The 21,575-nt window shown below is 46.4% G+C and overlaps 1 protein-coding gene across 14 annotated transcripts in view; it reads right to left on the bottom strand.

Annotated features, from left to right (window-relative positions):
- LOC123773988 (ATP-binding cassette sub-family C member 12) overlaps nt 1-21,575 on the bottom strand; it is a 208,392-nt gene that overhangs the window by 72,861 nt on the left and 113,956 nt on the right. For 4 of the 14 annotated variants that reach the window (XM_069318722.1, XM_069318724.1, XM_045768028.2 and 1 more), the window contains one exon: nt 2,194-2,435. In XM_069318722.1, the coding sequence (XP_069174823.1) occupies nt 2,194-2,414 (221 nt within the window). In that variant the 5' untranslated portion in view covers nt 2,415-2,435. Of the gene's footprint in view, nt 1-2,193; nt 2,436-16,824; nt 17,418-17,567; nt 18,060-21,565 lie in introns of those variants that run through there. The other 10 variants (XM_069318718.1, XM_069318720.1, XM_045768026.2 and 7 more) reach the window with 9 other exon arrangements.

Raw genomic sequence — 21,575 nt, 5'->3', positions numbered from 1 at the left:
AAATGCCAATGAGACCACAGCACTGTTTAACGACAATCAACCCAACTGTTGTGCACTCCGCACTGCTGTCACAACCTGATGGAAATGTCCACAAACTTTTCCTGTTGTCTTGCAGCTGGCATGTCGTCACGGTCACGTGACACACACACACACACACCCACCCACCACCAGGGTCACGCTTAGGGGAGGGGGGAGGGAGGGAGCGGGAGAGTGAGTGAGTGAGTGAGTGAGTGAGTGAGTGAGTGAGTGAGTGAGTGAGTGAGTGAGTGAGTGAGTGAGTGAGTGAGTGAGTGAGTGAGTGAGTGAGTGAGTGAGTGAGTGAGTGAGTGAGTGAGGTGTGTGTGTGTGTGTGTGTGTGTGTGTTTATCAAGACTTTGTCTAAGATGCTCGCTACAGCATCTTGAAGCTGTAATCTACAAGCTGTATCATGCAGCTACAAGCAACTGTATCCCGCCTGCTCTCTCCATGTGTCACTCCGTAACAAAAACAAAACAAAAAACTTTTAGCAAGTAACGTAACTAATCCGCTACGGAGAAAACGTTAATATTTGCAAGACAGAGAGGACTAGATTCAATGTTGTTGTTGTTGTTGTTAAAGATTCGCTACCTGAAACAAGAAGTACCAAGTAGCACAGGCTATGGTGAGCCCGTAGAGTACTAGATTCAACATATTGCAACGTACAAAAAGCGACCTATTAGTTAAGGGGGGCGGGGTTGCTGTATCACCAATATAAGCCCCCCTCCCCCCTCCACACCCCCCAACCATGACCAACCCCATCTATATATTGTAAGATGCACACTGCACATCACCGCTTCCTCCTCCTCCACACAGAGAAGACAGTGTGAGCATTGACCACCTCGTCTGACTGACCTTGCCCAACCTGCCCGCCAGCCCCCGGCGTCAGGGTACAAGTGCCACTAATTCCTTGGCACTCTCCTTGTCCCTGGGAATAGCGTCTGAGGGAGATGGATGGTGCCACACTGGGGGGGTCAGGGGGCCACGCAGAGGGGGCCAGGGTGCCACGCAGAGGGCCAGGGTGCCACGCAGAGGGCCAGGGTGCCACGCAGAGGGCCAGGGTGCCACGCAGGGGGGGGCAGGGTGCCACGCAGGGGGGGGCAGGGTGCCACGCAGGGGGGCCAGGGTGCCACGCAGGGGGGCCAGGGTGCCGTCCAGGGTGCCACGCAGGGGGGGCAGGGTGCCACTCAGGGGGGGCAGGGTGCCACGCAGGGGGGCAGGGTGCCATGTAGGGGGGACCAGGTTGCCACGCAGGGGGGGGGGGCAGGGTGCCACGCAGGGGGGGGGGCAGGGTGCCACGCAGGGGGGGGGCAGGGTGCCACGAAGGGGGGGGGTCAGGGTGCCACGCAGGGGGGGCAGGGTGCCACTCAGGGGGGGCAGGGTGCCACGCAGGGGGGGCAGGGTGCCATGTAGGGGGGACCAGGTTGCCACGCAAGGGGGGGGGCAGGGTGCCACGCAGGGGGGGGTCAGGGTGCCACGCAGGGGGGGGGGGCAGGGTGCCACGCAGAAAGTAAAGGTAGGATGGAAGGAGGGGAAACTGTGGGACAGAGGGGAGATTTTTCCCCTTAAGGTTGTACTTGTTGGATATAATGATCCTCTAAGTGCATCAGAAATGAGGCGCCATCTCTGAGAGGGTGCTGATACTGCGTCGTCTCTCGCTCCCTCTCTCTAGAGTGAGTTTGTCTTGTCAACCTTTCTCTATCACCCTCCCTCCCTCCCCCTCTACCTTCCTCCCCTTCTTTGCTTATATTTTACGCTTGATATTGGTGATACCCTGTGAAAACACACTATATTACACACACACACATTATATATATATATATATATTATATATATATATATATATATATATATATAATATATATATATATATATATATATATATATATATATATATATATATATATATATATATATTATAATATTCCTGTGTGTATTCAAAGCTAAAAGCGATACCCAAGAGCATGTATCCTCAAAATTAATGGACAAGCTGTGGGGGTGTCCCGTGACAGACCGCCGGTTTCCTGTCCCTAATCGAGGTCATTAGAGATGATGGCCCTCAGGTAAATCCAGGTAAATCTGACCCCAAGTGTCAACGAATAATTAACGCTAACAACACCAGCTTATAACACTGGAAATCACAAAACGTAAACAAAAAAATATTCTCACGGTACTCACACCCTGACGTGTTCCAGGTCTTGGTGGTCCTCGGGACGGAGGCGGTACGTCTCCTCCAGGTGAAGAGCATCTTCGGGTTTCTTCCTCGACTTCTTCCTGGAGGAGGAGGAGGAGTCGGTGGTGGCGGCGTCGTCGAGGGCGGCTGACTGGTGGCGTCTGGGGGTGGAGGCATCCACGCCGTGGTTGAGAGTGGCGCTGCCGGACGAACCCCAGCTGTTCATGATGGAGTACCGCTGTGACGGCTGTTGGGACACACACAGTTTGTCGTTAGCAAGGTCGTGACAAATGTAAATTAAGGCGGGGAGTGAGGGAGGGAGGGTGGTGACAGGACCCCCCAGGTGAGGGGCGGCACAAGAGGGAGGCACAGGGAGGTTTCAAGAAAGAAAAAAAAAAAAAAAAAAAAAAAAAAAAACAGCCCCGCTCTTGTGCCAGGTAAGTCCACTACGGGCTCACCATAGCCCGTGCTACTTGAAACTTTTTGATCCAAGTAGCGAATCTTAAACAACAACAACAGAGGGTTCAAGGCAACAGAGGAAGGGCGCAGTCGAGGGGAAGTGGGCAGGACGCCCATAGAAAACAAGGGGCACCGGGCTAAGAGGAGATGCCCCATTGCACACAATATTGGAATGAAAAATATCAGGAGACTAAAAATACCCACCAAGCAACCTATGCGCCCAAATAATAAATCGCATTTCTTCCCCAATATCAAAGAAGAATGTCTTAAAAACCATAGCGACCCGCAAAACTGACATGACGTCCCGTCTTTCATTCGTTAGGTTAGGGCAATTTAGTACATCATTTTAGTGGCATTGTGAACCCTCAAGAGGACGGACTGACTTCAGCGTGGGAAATATCCCCCCCACACACACACGTATTTCTCCCTTTAAGAAGAACGTTTAAATGTTTCCCCCACAATAATATTACAGGGGAACTAATATATATATTATATATATATAATATATATATATATATATATATATATATATAGATTATATATATATATATATATATATATATATATATATATATATATTATATATATATATATATATATATTATATATATAATATATATATATAATATATATATAATATATATATATTATATATAATATATATATATATAATAATATATTATATAAATATATATATTATATATATATATATATATATATATATATATATATATATATATATATATATATTATACACATACATCCACAACTTACACCGTAACAATATAAAATTATTTGTTGATTATAAATATTATAAATTTAACAACTATATACACATCTTGCATATAATCAATTCCTTAACAGTCAATTATTTCCTAACGTTATTGACTATAACAAAAATTGTGAGGGGTAAATGGTCTCCCCCCCCCCCCCCCCCCTCCATTAAGGACCGGAACTGACGCCGCCACAACCAACTACCTGCCACCATTACCTGGCCCATTACCAACCACAGGACCTCTCACATCAACCCGTCCTCCTAATACAACGTACGCATTTTGACGTATAATCCACCTAAAGCCAAAAATCGTCGTACTAGAAAATGGCAGCGGCTCGCGAAATTGACATGTCCCGTTTTCTGTTGTGTATCCTCTGGATCTGGAAGGCGAGGATAATAAAGCAATTTAGTACGACAGTTTATTGACGTTGGGAAACTTTAAGGAGGAAGGGGCTGCTCAAATCACAGTTATATAATTCCCTGTGGAGTTACCGTGACACAGTGACTTACACTGACGGAATATAATGGTAGTTGGATTACATGCCTCTGATACTACGATACGGCGAAAGAGCTGAACAACTGCCAATTATATTCCAAGACTATTCTGAATGGTGGACGGGATACGCAGTCTCGAGTAGAAGCCAACACAGTACCAACAACTTGACGGCTTTCAGGAAACTCCGCAAAAGATCTAAAGTACCCATTCAGATCTGCACTATAGCAGTAAATCACTGTCCAATATACGAGCTATTCCTGGCCGCGCTTATGACACAGCCAAGCCAAATGTACCCGCGATAACTCAGCTTGACTCACACCAGTCGAGTGCTACTAAACTGGTGTCAAGTGGCACTCGACTGGTGACTAAAGCTCTATTTCCGGAGCTTCTCCAGACTACGTATAGCCCTGGAAACACAAACCGAAACTGTCTCTATTTTCCGCTTGTTACAACTTGTAATAAAGTTGTTACATCTTGGCTTAACGTGTTTATGACGTATTAGAACGTTGTTACAACTTGCTATATTGGTTGTTATAACTGGTTAGGAGGGGTTAAAACTTGTTCCAACGTTGTACCAACGTCGTAGTTTCGGTGTGTGTTTGGAGGGTGTGCACTTCATTCTAGATTATAATGGGACAGATCATAAATATCTCTCTCTCCTCCCCCACCCACACACCGATATATGTAAACCATATCCCAGAGGGTATAGAATCGTTGCCAGAAAGCCTTTGATACAGTACCACACAAGAGACTAGTGAAAAAGCTGGAGATGCAGACATGAGTGAAAGGGAAGGTACTTCATTGGATAAGGGAGTACCTAAGCAACAGGAGACAACGAGTCAGTGTGAGGGGTGAGGTCTTATACTGGCCGGACGTCACCAGTGGAGTCCCGGAGGGTCCAGTCCTTGGACCTATACTGTTTTTGATATATGTAAACGATCTCCCAAAGGGTATAGAATCGTTCCTCTCACTACTGATGATGCAAAAATTATGAGGAGGATTAAAACAGAGAAAGACAATAGGCTACAAAATGACCTAGACAGACAATGAATGGTCCAACAAATGGCTGCTAAAGTTCAACCCGACTAAATGCAAAGTAATGAAACTAGACGGTGGAAAGAGGAGGCCAGACACAGGATACAGAATAGGAAATGAAGTACTTCATGAAACAGACAGAGAGAAAGATCTAGGAATTGATATCACAGCAAGCCTGTCTCCTGAAGCCCACATAAAAAGAATTACATCTGCGGCATATGCGAGGCTGGCTAACATCAGAACAGCCTTCAGGAACCTGTGTAAGGAATCATTCAGAACCTTGTATACCACATATGTAAGACCAATCCTGGAGTATGCGGCCCCAGCATGGAGCCCGTACCTTGTCAAGCACAAGACGAAGCTGGAAAAAGTTCAGAGGTATGCCACTAGGCTAGTCCCAGAACTAAGTGGCATGAGTTACGAGAAAAGGCTGTGGGAAATGCACCTCACGACACTGGAAGACAAGAGTAAGAGGAGACATGATCACTACCTACAAAATTCTCAGAGGAATTGACAGGGTAAATAAGGATAAACTGTTTAACACTGGTGGGACGCGAACAAAGGGACACAAGTGGAAGCCGAGTACGCACATGAGCCACAGAGACGTTAGAAAGAACTTTTTCAGTGTCAGAGTAGTTAACGGATGGAATGCATTAGGCAGTGTTGTGGTGGAGGCTGACTCCATACACAGTTTCAAATGTAGATATGATAGAGCCCAGTAGGCTCAGGAATCTGTACACCAGTTGATTGACGGTTGAGAGGCGGGACCAAAGAGCCAGAGCTCAACCCCCCGCATGCACAATTAGGTGAGTACAAATAGGTGAGTACACACACACACACACACACACACACACGCACACACGCGCACACACGCGCACACACACGCACACACACGCACACACACGCACACACACGCACACACACGCACACACACGCAACAAGGAGAACAATGTGTCACAGTGGGAATAAAGTGAGACAACTAGCAAAAAGTCACAAGGGTCGGTCCAATAACCCGCTGTATTCCTGATATGCGACATATCCCACATTCCTAATACGTGAATGACATATGAGGACAACCAGGGGAATATAGTACAGGATGACCTCAAAAAGACACACAAGGACTTGAACCTGTCACAAGCTTAGAGAGAGACCCGAGGTACAGCAAAGCTTGAAGAGAGAGAGACCCGAGGTACAGCAAAGCTTGAAGAGAGAGAGACCCGAGGTACAGCAAAGCTTGAAGAGAAAAATACAGCTCTCAACATTATTATTTAAATCACATGTAAACAGGAAATACTTCAGCAGCACACAAAGAGGAGAAAACAAAGAACAGACTCCAGGTACCTATACATATTACCATATACATCATTATACACCACCTACGTGAGACCACTACTAAAGTATGCAGCACCAGCAACGATCTAGCCCATTGCCAATGCATAAAAAGCCACGAAACTAATGATTAACATCAATAATTAGAGAATTGGAGGGCGAACAGACGAAAAAAAAAGTTTGTCAGATGCAAACAAAAATGTTAACACGATATTCATGATAAACAAACAGTCAAACTAACGAATATGGGCTAAAGTATTGAAATTGTCTAATAACTACGAAATACGTGGCAGTTAATTAATTAATTAATTAAAATGTATGCAATTAATAAGTCATAAATGCTTAACTGTGCTGGGACACAAGACACAGATAAACAATTAAAGATAACACACACACACACACACACACACACACACACACACACACACACACACACCTACCTTTACGTCCAGGGGGAAAAAACAAACCAATAACAGATAACATAGATAGTGGCAACGAATTCAATATCTTTATTATGCGCCCCATACCCATCCCGTGGGCGGTGGTGGAAAGGTTTACAGAGGCACACAATGCAACCCGTCCTCTTAAAAATAACGTCACTTTTGGCTGGTATGCGCGTTATGGCCAAAAGTGGACGTAATTTGAAATGAAATCGGCTCACAAAAGTGACGTACTGTTCCGTTTTCTGTTTGAGTCGTCCGGCCTACTCGGAAAGGTTAGGAGAGGATTCAGGGCGCGAGAAGGAAATTGAGAGAGGAACAGATAGAGGGCGAGCTTGTTTATATGTATATATATTACACACACACACACACACTAACTACAATAATGCGAATGAGGAAGAGCCCAAATAACCCGACGCCGGGAGGATTACAGCTCGTAGTATAGGCAATAGGTCTTTGCCTATATATGTCTTTGCCAGTATAGGCAAAGACAGCTAGTTACCCCTCGTATTAATTTCCATATTAAAATTAATACCCCCCTATTTAAACGAGTAATTTCTTATCGCATATCCACGGACGTTTTTTCAGATCATGAAGTTAACTCAATTATCGTTAAGAGTCATAGAGGGAGAGCGCCTCCCTCTCTCCCTCTCTCCCTCCCTCTCTCTCCCTCTCCCCTCCTCTCCTCTCCCTCTGAGGGTCCATCTGCACTCTCCCAGCTGCCTCTGTGCTCAATCTGTGCCATGTTGCGTTCAGGCTTTCACGAGTCGTTCCCAGAGTGGCTGGCGTGACAAGGCGCTCTCTCCTCCGCTGACAATGTAAGGCGAACTAACACTCTTTATGGTGAAGTCTCTGGTAAATGAGATGGCCTCCTTCCTGGCTGATGTGTGAAATTGTTGTATTCTATGGACCAATACTCTCTATGAGAGAGAGGGAGAGCGCGCGCCTAGTCTGAACGAAAGTTCAAGGCCATTACAGACGGACGATGGATTGGGCGGTAGACATATCCGTGACAATATCCGGTAGCTTTACACACACTATTCTGACTATCGTACCCACCAGCACCCCCCCCCCCCCCACTAAAAAATAACACCCCACTCCTCCACTGCCGCCCCCCCCTCACTCCACCACCGCCTCCCCCCCCATACTCCCACAACCACCACAGCTGCAAATGAAACTGTCACTGAGTAATTCTGCCAGGACAAAAATCTAGGAAAGTCACCCATGTGTGTCCGGTACACGAGAACCTTTGTTCGCGCGCTGGCTTCCACTGTCCCACTCCTGAGGTAATCAGCAGCATGGAATAGACTACAGAGAGACATGCCAACCCATGGTGGACAGGCCACCGAACTTTCAAACCCTCTATCTCTATCTCTCTACACCTGCATCCTCTTCCAGAATTTCACCTCCCCATCCCTCTACCTCTCCCACCCTTTCCAAACCCTTTGGACATCAAAGCGAAGGCCACAGAGTCAAGACCCTCGATGACTGACCGCTCAAGCCCAGCGGTCAGAAAGCCAGTTCAACTGACAGATGACAGCAAGCCCTACCCTGCCTCTGCCCCTGCCCCTGCCCTGCCCCTGCCCCTGCCCTGCCCCTGCCCCTGCCCTGCCCTGCCCCTGCCCCTGCCCTGCCCTGCCCTGCCCTGCCCTGCCCTGCCCTGCCCTGCCCTGCCCTGCCCTGCCCGTTTAAGAAATCCAGAGTTCACAAATTCTCTCCTTGGAGGTCGAGAGGAATTTAAGCCCAAAAGCCATCCACCTGGGAAAATATACGTCACTGAAAACAGGAGAGCAACCAGACAGTTCGATGATGACAGTCGTTGTGCACTTGTACAGAAGGGCAGACAGGAGGCACAGACACGAGGAACAGACAGGAGGAACAGACAGGAGACACACGACCACAGGACAGTGCCAAGGGAAAGACAATACGAAGATCTAGTGGAACATCTGAAAAGAAGGATCATGATACCCCAACACCAGAGTCACTAGTTCAACAATGATGCATCCTGCCTCTTGAACCATGAATTCTTGGATACGATGACATCAGACCGGACAGAGAGGAGGGAGGGGAGATGGGGAGAACAGGAGAGAGGGAAGGTGGGAGGAGGTGTAGGTTAAAGAAACACAGAGTGCATGTTTTTGAACTTCCAGATGGCCGGGAAGCTCTGGTTTAATACAAAAAAAATTGAGGCCATATAATAGGATCGAATCCACATCCCCGAACACCCCTAGGGACGAGGGTTCGATCCCATTTTACGACCTCAATAATATCCCATAAATATATCACCTTGTGACTATTTTGTGCACTTTTGCTCGAGTACAACAGAACATCAGAGATCCACAGCTATTCAATACCCTCCCAGCAATTGTAAGAAAATTCATTTGAACAAAGATGGACTTCAAGAAAAAATTAAGACACGTTTCTGCAAGAAGTGCCCGACCAACTAGGTTGTAGTGGGCCTGTGGGGCCATGATATCCCAAGTCAGGCCTGGCGTCAGGCTAGGCTTGGAGTGCAGAACAACTCCAGTACACAAGATGGGTACAAAAACAAAGAGGGGTTTATGGCTTGAAGTAATACAAGAAAATATCAATGAAAGAATAATAATAAAAAAAATATCAATGAAAGAATAATAATAAAAAAAATATCAATGAAAGAAGAACAATCAAGGGTGTGAAGTTAATTAGTGGTGGTCCACAGAAATCAATACTTGGACACAAATACGTTGCACGGAGTCAACAAGCTGCAGGACGAGTATAATGACCTGACAAGTGGTTGCTGGAGTTCAACCCCCAGCAAATGCAATGTTCTGACTATGATGGCGGGAAGGATAGGTAGGTGCTGTCTCAGGGTGAAAGGGAGGGGGGCGGGATGGTGGCTTGTATGCTGCAACTGCTGAAGTCATGGTAGTGCACCATCCCAATAGTGCACCATCACCCCAGTAGAGCGGTGAACCAGGACGTCACCCGCACCGCTTTGGCTCCCTCTTCGTGGAAAAATTGTTTTTAACTTGTAAATTGGTAGAAAGATGGCGCCCCATACCCCCGCCAGCAGCCTTTTCTATATTCCTTCTCTCCCTACTGCGTCTTCGTCCCTTCTCGTCCACTTCTCACCCCCCTTCCTTGCCCTTCTTAAGACACCCTACATCCGTTTCATGCCCTTCCTATCCAGTTCCACCCATTTAGTCTTTTATCCACTTCGCTCTTATTCCTACCTTCGTTCTCTGAATAATCTCCATACCCACCCCCCTTACCTCCCAGTTCTCACCCATTTCCTTACCCATGTCCCTTCCCACGCCATCTCTGCCTCTCCGACCCCCCGCCCACAACAGCCTGGACAATCATCAGTGATGATACATGCTAGAACCACTGTGTTGTTTACATAACCAGAGAGACTGATGTCCAGCGAGCACCAGCTGAAGGAATTTACGATACAACTTCCCATTTTACTTTCGTCTCGATACCTTGTATGCTGTTATCATGTCCCCACGTTTCTCCATTTCCTTCAGTATTGTCAGGTCGAGTCTCCTCAGACATTGAAGGGGGAGAGGGGAGATTTCCTGGGTTCAGGAAAAGCATTATTGTATATCCCTTGATATATTTTCCTTCTGTTTACTGTGTTTTTACAGGTGGGGGGTTTCCAGAGCTGCATACTCGAGGGTGGGTCGCACGTACGTTTGATAAGTGTTGTGGAAGCCACCATAACAAGATTCCTGGCGACTATGAAGACTCTCCCCAGTTCTACGTGTGCTGCTCATGATGTTCTTCAGTTAGCGTGTTCTCCCATGTTCCCGTGTTCACGTATTTGTGCTTGTTTGTATCTTGAACAAGTTACTCTCACATGTTGTTAGTCTGAGTCCCTTATTATGATCAGGAGACCCGGAATGGCCTCGTTAAGTGACTATTCAACCAACGTGGTAACTCCTGACATGCTTCTCTTTCACGCCCTAATGCTGCTGTATTCGTCTGTAGCCGTGCTGTAGCCTTCCTTAATCTATGCTGTGCTACCTCTGCTGTACTTCCTTCAGTCTTTGCTGTACCTGTTGCTGTCCTGTATCTCCACATACTGTAGGCTGTGTGTGTGTGTGTGTACTCGCCTATTTGTACTCGCCTATTTGTGCACGCGGGGGTTGAGCTTTGGCTCTTTAGTCCCGCCTCTCAACTGTCAATCAACTGGTGTACAGATTCCTGAGCCTACTGGGCTCTATCATACCTACATTTGATACTGTGTATGGAGTCAGCCTCCACCACATCACTGCCTAATGCATTCCATCCGTTAACTACTCTGACACTGAAAAAATTCTTTAACGTCTCTGTGGCTCATCTGGGTACTAAGTTTCCACCTGTGTCCCCTTGTTCGTGTCCCACCCGTGTTGAAGAGTTTGTCTTTGTCCACCCTGTCAATTCCCCTGAGAATTTTGTAGGTTGTTATCATGTCTCCCCTTACTCTCCTGTTTTCCAGGGATGCGAGGTTCAGCTCCTTTGGCCTATCCTCGCAGCTCATTCCTTTCAGTTCCGGGACGAGCCTGGTGGCATACCGCTTAATCTTCTCTAACTTTGTCTTGTGTTTAACTAGGTATGGACTCCAGGTTGGAGCTGCATACTCCAGGATTGGTCTTACATACGTGGTATACAGGGTCCTGAACGATTCCTTACACAAGTTTCTAAAGGCAGTTCTTATGTTGGCCAGCCTGGCATATCCGATGATGTTATCCTCTTGATATGGGCTGCAGGGGACAGGTCTGGCGTGATATCAACCCCCAAGTCTTTGTGTGTGTGTGTGTGTGTGTGTGTGTGTGTGTGTGTGTGTGTGTGTGTGTGTGTGTATGTGTGTGTGTGTGTGTGTGTGTGTGTGTGTGTGTGTGTGTGTGTGTGTGTGTTCGTTCTCTTCCCCTTGTAAACCCTCAAATATTCTCACAATTTCCAAGTTCAAACAGAAGTGTAAGGTGCCAGCTTATCATGTTGTTGTGTCAAGTGTGTTGCATCCTGCATTAATAACACCAGAGGATGTACACCACAGATACAGTGAGGGGGGCGGGGGGGGGGGGGAGCGAGGCCCCACGCCCCTGGGCCGGGCGCCAGGGACCTGTATACTGTGTCAACAATTGAGGACCATGAAAGTGTCATTCCCACCAAGAATATGTGTCGTAATGTGAGCACAGTGACCGTGCATCTACCCCCTCCCTCTCTCTCTCCCTCCCTCCCTCTCTCCCCCCCCCCCTCTCTCTCTCCCCCCCCCCTCTCTCTCCCCTTCTCTTTCTCTCCCCCCTCTCTCTCCCTCTCCCTCCCTCCCTCTCTCTCCCCTCCCCTCTCTCTCTCTCCCCCCCTCTCTCTCCTTCTCTTTCTCTCCCCCCTCTCTCTCCCTCTCCCCCCTTTCTCTCTCTCCCCCCCCTCTCTCTCCCTCTCCCCCCTTTCTCTCTCTCTCCCCCCCCTCTCTCTCCCTCTCCCCCCTTTCCCTCTCCCCCCCCCTTACAAGAGAACGAGAGAGTTAGAGAACACTTACACCTAATGTTATGGAGATTCCTAACGCTATGTTGAAAACCACCCACACACACACCCACACACACACCCACACACACACCCATACACACACACACACACACACACCCACACACACACCCACACACACACCCACACACACACCCACACACACACCCACACACACACCCACACACACACCCACACACACACACCCACACACACACACCCACACACACACACCCACACACACACACCCACACACACACCCACACACACACCCACACACACACCCACACACACACCCACACACACACCCACACACACACCCACACACACACCCACACCCACCCATATCCTCCTGTGTTGGTAGTACTCGTAGTAACGATGAGGACTATAGTAAAAATACCAACGTTCAACGAAATTAGAAAGTAAAAATCGGTACTATTGAGTTGAACAGGAAAACATATTTTTTTACCTTTGTTGCAAAGACAAACTAACCTAACCTAACCTAACCTAACCTAACCTAACCTAACCTAAACTTCCTAGGCCTGATATACGAGGCCTAAGGTACATATATGGTACATATATGTGTGCTATATACTAGGCCTAGGATTATTTATTTCTGTGTTTTAGCTTCATTTTATAAAGCATTCCTTACTAAGTCAGTATACTACTATCTAACAGCTATGTACGAATTCGTGACTATTGACGATCTTCATGTTACGAACCAGGGGGCCAGATTCACGAAGCAGTTACGCAAGTACTTACGAACGTGTACATTTTTTCCTCAATCTTTGGTATCTTTGGTTACATTTATTAAACAGTTTACAAGCATGAAAACTTGCCAGTCAACTGTTGTTATTGTTACAAACAGCCTCCTGGTGCTTCGGGGCTCATTAACTGTTTAATAATTGTAACCAAAGCCGCCAAAGATTGAGAAAAAATGGACAGGTTCGTAAGTGCTTGCGTAACTGCTTCGTGAATCCAGTCTCAGGTATTTACCTGATTTCTCACTATTCACTAAGTTATATATTCTTCAGTCATCATTCCTCACTTTGTTATACACTACACAATTACCATTTACTGTCATCAGTGCAGCGGTATTGTATATATATTCTGATTATGTGTGTGTGATGTGATGCCATTGTATTCCCCCTATTGTATTGTGTTATATGAGAGGTTATTGTATTGTGCTATATGAGAGGTTATTGTATTGTGCTATATGAGAGGTTATTGTATTGTGCTATATGAGAGGTTATTGTATTGTGCTATATGAGAGGTTATTGTATTATGTTGTATGAGAGGTTATTGTATTATGTTGTATGAGAGGTTATTGTATTGTTGTACGAGAGGTTACTGTATTCTGTTGTATGAGAGGTTACTGTATTGTGTTGTATGAGAGGTTACTGTATTGTGTTGTATGAGAGGTTATTGTATTGTGTTGTATGAGAGGTTACTGTATTGTGTTGTATGAGAGGTTACTGTATTGTGTTGTATGAGAGGTTATTGTATTGTGTTGTATGAGAGGTGGTGAGTGGTACGCGGCTGTACGACCGGGACATGTATTAGACGTGAGATGAACGAGAATGTCTGAGTGGGCGCCATTGTCACCAGTTGTGCAATGTCATTCATTAACTATTGTTTTCCTTATGAGAAGCGTAACATATTTTGAGATGTTTCTCCAGAATGTTTGAAGTTAGTATATACTTGTGTTTAGAGGTGTGTGATGGGGGGAGTGCAGTGGCGAGACGTCACAAGCGGAGTCCCGCAGGGGTCAGTCCTTGGACCTATACTGTTTCTGATATATGTAAATGATCTCCCACAGGGTATAGACTCGTTCCTCTCACTTTTTTCTTTTCTTTTTTTTTAATTTTGCCCCGAGGGGCGAGTTTTTTGGGCAGCGCCACTCATCCTGTGAGTGGACACACCGCCATAGCAACAAGTACAACACTCCCCAAAAGGAAGAAAACCCGCTGGGTTGTTCATCCTGTCACTTGTACCCAGACACAGCTGGGACTCTCACTGTTTGCTGCTGATGCAAAAATTACGAGGAGGATTAAGATAGAGGAAGACAGTAGTAGGCTACAAGATGACCTAGACAAACTGAATGAATGGTCCAACAAATGGCTATTACAGTTCAACCCGAGTAAATGTAAGGTAATGAAACTAGGCGGTGGAAATAGGAGGCCAGACACAGGATACCGAATGGGAGATGAAGTCCTTCATGAATCGGACAGAGAAAAATACCTAGGAATTGGTATTACACCAAACCTGTCTCCTGAAGCCCACATCAAAATGATAACATCTGCGGCGTATGCAAGGCTGGCTAACATCAGAACTGCTTTCAGGAACCTGTGTAAGGAATCATTCAGAACCTTGTATACCACATATGTAAGACTAATCCTAGAGTATGCAGCCCCAGGATGGAGCCCGTACCTTGTCAAGCACAAGACGAAGCTGGAAAAAATGTCAGAGGTATGTCACTAGGCTAGTCCCAGAACTAAGAGGCATGAGTTACGAAAAAAGGCTGCGTGAACTGCACCTTACGTCGCTGGAAGGCAAAAGAGCTCGGGGAGACATGATCACTGCATACAAAATTTTCAGAGGAATTGACAGTGTAGATAAGGATGGATTATTTAAAAAGGGTGATACACGCACAAGGGGACACAGGGGGAAGCTGAGTACCCAAATGAGCCACAGGGACATTAGAAAGAACTTTTTCAGTGTCATCTTGAGGTTATCTTGAGATGATTTCGGAGCTTTAGTGTCCCCGCGGCCCGGTCCTCGACCAGGCTTCCACCCCCAGGAAGCAGCCCGTAGCAGCTGTCTAACTCCCAGGTACCTATTTACTGCTAGGTAACTAGGGCATCAGGGTGAAAAACATTTTGTCTCTGCCTCCACCGGGGATCGAACCCGGAACCTCAGGACTACGAATCCGAAGCGCTGTCCACCCAGTTGTCAGGTATCAGAGTAGTTAACAAATGGAATGCATTAGGCAGTGATGTGGTGGAGGCTGACTCCATACACAGTTTCAAATCTAGACATGAGAGAGCTCAGTAGGCTCAGGAACCTGTACATCAGTTGAGAGGCGGGACCAAAGAGCCAGAGCTCAACCCCCACAAGCACAACTAGGTGAGTACACCTGTGTTGCCTCCGCTAGCTTAGGTTAATGTTGCAGTATTGCTAGCAACATTCACGGCTTATTAAGGCCTAGCGTATGTGATCGACATATTAAGTATGGTCCAAGCCATGGCATCGCTCTAAACTCTAATGAGGCCTCAAGGATTCGAACCTGGGCTCTCCGTGGCACCGGCTGCCCGGCACTGATACAAAAACACCGATGTTAGAACGGTATGTAAACGGTGGTCAAACATTTCGTAAACATCACACACAAACATTGCACATTTGGAGTAAATGTTGCCCATAAACACAGGCGACAAACACACCCACATAAACACAAGCGACAAACACACCACAAACACAGGTAACAAACACACCCACATAAACACAAGCGACAAACACACCCACATAAACACAAGCGACAAACACACCCGCATAAACACAAGCGACAAACACACCCACATAAACACAGGCAACAAACACACCCACATAAACACAGGCAACAAACACACCCACATAAACACAAGCGACAAACACACCCACATAAACACAAGCGACAAACACACCCACATAAACACAGGCGACAAACACACCCACATAAACACAAGCGACAAACACACCCACATAAACACAGGCGACAAACACACCCACATAAACACAGGCGACAAACACACCCGCATAAACACAAGCGACAAACACACCCACATAAACACAGGCAACAAACACACCCACATAAACACAGGCAACAAACACACCCACATAAACACAAGCGACAAACACACCCACATAAACACAAGCGACAAACACACCCACATAAACACAGGCGACAAACACACCCACATAAACACAAGCGACAAACACACCCACATAAACACAGGCGACAAACACACCCACATAAACACAGGCGACAAACACACCCACATAAACACAGGCGACAAACACACCCACATAAACACAAGCGACAAACACACCCACATAAACACAAGCGACAAACACACCCACAAACACAGGCGACAAACACACCCACATAAACACAGGCGACAAACACACCCACATAAACACAAGCGACAAACACACCCACATAAACACAGGCGACAAACACACCCACATAAACACAGGCGACAAACACACCCACATAAACACAAGCGACAAACACACCCACATAAACACAAGCGACAAACACACCCACAAACACAGGCGACAAACACACCCACATAAACACAGGCGACAAACACACCCACATAAACACAGGCGACAAACACACCCACATAAACACAGGCGACAAACACCCACATAAACACAAGCGACAAACACACCACAAACACAAGCGACAAACACACCACAAACACAAGCGACAAACACACCCACATAAACACAGGCGACAAACACACCCACATAAACACAAGCGACAAACACACCCACATAAACACAGGTCACAAACACACCCACATAAACACAAGCGACAAACACACGCACATAAGAACAGACAACATAAACATACTACCTTGCCCTCCAGCAGATCCATGATATTGTACTCCATGATGGCTGTCTTATAGATTGGGGGGGGGACTCCACCCCTTCCTTCCTTATCACCCCCTTCCTTATCACGCCCTTCTCTTCCTCACGCCCGTGCACTACGCCCACGCACGCCCACTCAACGCATCAGGGCTCTTATCACAGTTCACTTATTAAAAAAAAAAGGTTCACTTTTTAACGTTCACTTGCTAAAAAGCAAAAAGTCTTGTAATTGGTATTCACTTGCGAACACTTAAAATACACTTAAATGTACGTATTCTCAAATGTATATTATTCCCGTGTGTATATAATAATTACCAGACGTAGTAACCCAATGTATTCACTGTAAAAGATTTTGTTTTCAACGTTTTTTTTTTTCGCTAATTACAAACTGCTTCGTGGCCCAGTTCTCCAGCGGCATGTATCAGTATCCTCCATACACAAAACAAACCTCCAAACTGCCTACAAGTCTTTTGAAATTGAAGAAACCAAGACGGCGTGTGTATATATATATACACATCGTCTTGGTTCCGACCCCATGCGAACAAGCCTGAATGGTCCCCAGACATATATGCAACTGAAAACTCCCACCCCAGAAGTGACTCGAACCCATACTGCCAGGAACACTCTGTAACTGGCGTACAGGACACCTTAACCAGAGTGCTCCTGGCAGTATGGGTTCGAATCACTTCTGGGGTGCGAGTTTTCAGTTATATATATATAAATATATACTTTTCGAAACCATGTCGTCGTGCAGAGAAACTCAAGATACGAGGTGTTGGGTGGGTATCTGAGACCTTTGTGAAGGATGTCAAGAGTAGCGCCCCAGACCTCGACATCTCGTGCCGGATGCTGGCTTTTATCTCAGCCAGATAGCATCCAGATCGTCCCCTCACCAACAGCATCAACGCAGCCTCAAGCAGCTCCGCCACCTTCACTAGTAATGGTCATTTATGAAGTCCAAACTTGAGGCGTTCGGAACATTATATACAACCTATGTCAGAACAGCAGTTAAATATGCAGCCTCTAAAGAATTCAACCTTACAACGCTGGATAGGTGAACAGGAGACAAAAAACAGGAGACATGATAACAACGTATAAGATATTGAGGGAATTAAAAGAATGAGCAAATGATTAATGATTTAAAATGAGAAATGGTAGTAGGGGGACACGGGCGGTCACTGGACGACCCCAGGGACGACCCCCAGGGACGACCCCCAGGCACGACCCCAGGCACGACCCCAGGGACGACCCCCAGGCACGACCCCAGGGACGACCCCCAGGCACGACCCCCAGGCACGACCCCCAGGGACGACCCCAGGGACGACCCCCAGGCACGACCCCAGGGACGACCCCCAGGCACGACCCCAGGCACGACCCCAGGCATGACCCCTAGGCACGACCCCCAGGGACGACCCCTAGGCACGACCCCCAGGGACGACCCCAGGCACGACCCCTAGGCACAACCCCCAGAGACGACCCCGAGACGACCCCCAGGGACGACCCCTAGGCACAACCCCCAGAGACGACCCCCAGGGACGACCCCAGGCACGACCCCTAGGCACGACCCCAGGGACGACCCCTAGGCACGACCCCTAGGCACGACCCCCAGGGACGACCCCAGGCACGACCCCAGGGACGACCCCCAGGCACGACCCCCAGAGACGACCCCAGGCACGACCCCCAGGGACGACCCCAGGCACGACCCAGACCCAGAAGGTTATCAGAAAACAGCTCAACACCATCAAGATCACAAAGGCAGTCTCGAAGGTCACATCCAAGAACGCTATATAGAAATAACAAAAGATTTAAGATTTTGAAATAAAATTTCAAAATTGTATTACAAATTTTAAACTTGACATTTGGTAAAAAGAACTACGAGATAAAAATGATAACTACAGTGCTTGTGATGCAGGCGGTATACCTTCACAAAATCGGGATCACCATAGCCCGTGCTGCTTTGAACGTTTTGGTCTACGTAAGGAATCTTAAACAACAACCATGACAGCATGGCCCCCGTCACCTAATTCCGGCTAAATGGAACGTTAATATATATATCCCTTTATTTAGATACTTAGGAACTCGAACCCTGGACCCTCCCCACGCGTGTGAAGCCCAAGCTCTATCCACTGGGCTATGAGTAGTCTTCACAAGGAAAGGCTCCAGTACAGCGCCATCTCAGGAAGCGGGAGAAATTGTAACTACCTGAGGCATACCGCGGTAAAACCAATTCTAAAAACCTACAAGAACCCCATCGTGGTCTTCGTTCAGTAAACGTTAACATTACGACGTTTTAAAAAAAATTTTTTAAATATATTGCATTTTTAAAGGATTGGTCGACTCCGTAAGAAACGCGACGTATTAAGAAGGATTGTTCTCACAAAATCCATTATAACTCCCGAAAATCATTTTTGGTCGTTTACCTCAAAAAACATAATCGGTTTAAATATATAAGAACACTCATCATGGTCGTTAATGGTTCTTAAAAAAAATTAAAATGAACAAAATTGTTACAAAATGAACTGCTATAAAATACCGAAATTATCAGAAACATTTATTGGGACTTGTTCATTGAAGATGTTCACTATACCATGCCCAAGATTACCAACCGAGTGCCGGCGGGGGGGGATGGAAATAGCCTCGACTACCATCTCTCTTTTGTCCGGTCGTGTTGGTCGAGTGGTTAAGGGATCCTGTACATCAGTTGCATTGCTTCTAGCAGTATGGGTTCGAGTCACTTCTGGGGTGTGAGTTTTCAGCGTCATATATGCCTGGAGACCGTCCAGGCTTGTTCACATGTTCACTATATTGATTGTGTCCTCAGCGGCGATGGTGAATGACCGGTGAGTGAGAGTGAGAACACACAACTGGACAAGTTTCAATCCCAGTTAGCGGAGTCGGCCGAGCGGACAGCACGCTGGACTTGTGATCCTGTGGTCCTGGGTTCGATCCCAGGCGCCGGCGAGAAACAATGGGCAGTTTCTTTCACCCTATGCCCCTGTTACCTAGCAGTAAAATAGGTACCTGGGTGTTAGTCAACTGTCACGGGCTGCTTCCTGGGAGTGGAGGCCTGGTCGAGGACCGGGCCGCGGGGACACTAAAAGCCCCAAAATCATCTCAAGATAACCTCAAGATAACCAGCCAGCCTGGACCTTCATGCCACGAAAACCATTATTATTATTCTTAACTATCAGGAGACAGCGCCAAGCCATTACGACTATATAGCACTGGGAAGGGGTCAGGCTTAGGAATTGGGATGGAACGGAGGGGAAGGAATGGCGCCCATCCACTTGGACGGTCGGGAATTGAACGCCGACCTGCATGAAGCGAGACCGTCGCTCTACCGTCCACCCCAAATGGTTGGGCAACAGACTCACACGACCAAGGAACCGCCTTAAACTACAGATCAAACTGTGGGAATATAAGAACTCTTCAAATCGTCAACAGGTAACAGTGAACATTTTAGTGATAATTCAGACGAATGGCGAGAATAATCAACTTGAATACACATTACATACACGCCTATTTACACGTTAAATGTGCGCCTATTTACACATTACATGCGCCTATTTACACATTAAATGCGCGTATTTACACATTACATGCGCCTATTTACACATTACATGCGCCTATTTACACATCACATGGGCCTATTTACACATTTAATACGCCTATTTACACATTAAATGCGCCTATTTACACATTATATGCGCCTATTTACACATTTAATACGCCTATTTACACATTTAATACGCCTATTTACACATCACATGCGCCTATTTACACATCACAAGGGTCTATTTACACATTAAATGCGCCTATTTACACATCACATGCGCCTATTTACACATCACACGGGCCTATTTACACATTAAATGCGCCTATTTACACATTAAATGCGCCTATTTACACATTACATGCGCCTATTTACACATTAAATGCGCCTATTTACACATCACATGTACTCACAATACAGCTACAACATTTCCCTAAAGCACAAACACAGCATCACCACAAACAAGAACACAAACAAACACCAAACAAGTACACAACATTAATATTGCCAAAATAAACAAATTTCCATCTTTTCCATTTTCTTAAGACTTTCTTTTGTTTGCATTTGAACTACGTGATAATTTTCACCGGCAAAACATTTTTTTGAACTGTCAGAAAGTATATTAAAACACCTAAAAATTCGAGTAAAAACTTAGTTTGTTCAACAATTCCCCCCCCCCTCCGTCCCTATCTATCTATCTCTCTCTCTCTATCTCTCTCTCTCTCTCTCTCTCTCTCTCTCTCTCTCTCTCTCTCTCTCTCTCTCTCTCTCTCTCTCTCTCTCTCTCTCTCTCTCTCTCTCTCTCTCTCTCTCTCAATAACTTAGTTTAATGTTCACTCTGAACATTAACTATAAACGATGAACACCCATTGCTTTTGAACACATCATAAAAATGTAAATCAAACCAGCGTTTGACGGTTCACATGAGAACACGAAGTTGTGTTCTCAGAGCCGAAATCTGGCAAAAAGAAAACGTGATGTATTCAAGATATCAAACTATCACGAGCCTACTGTGGGATCGAACCCCCGTTCCCAATTATACCCGCGGACGGTCACCGTAAAAGCCTCAGCTCGTCAGGATAACATCAATGAAAAATGAAGATTGGAAATCTCTGACTGGCCCTCGCGCGCCGGACAGACATCCTCCACTAATTATATAAAACACTTTGCTAACTAAATCCTTC

The sequence above is a fragment of the Procambarus clarkii genome, chromosome 91, assembly GCF_040958095.1.
Source record: "Procambarus clarkii isolate CNS0578487 chromosome 91, FALCON_Pclarkii_2.0, whole genome shotgun sequence".
In the NCBI taxonomy this organism is placed as follows: domain Eukaryota; kingdom Metazoa; phylum Arthropoda; class Malacostraca; order Decapoda; family Cambaridae; genus Procambarus; species Procambarus clarkii.
Note: the sequence above shows the minus strand (reverse complement) of the source record. Positions and strands in the feature narration are given on the sequence as shown.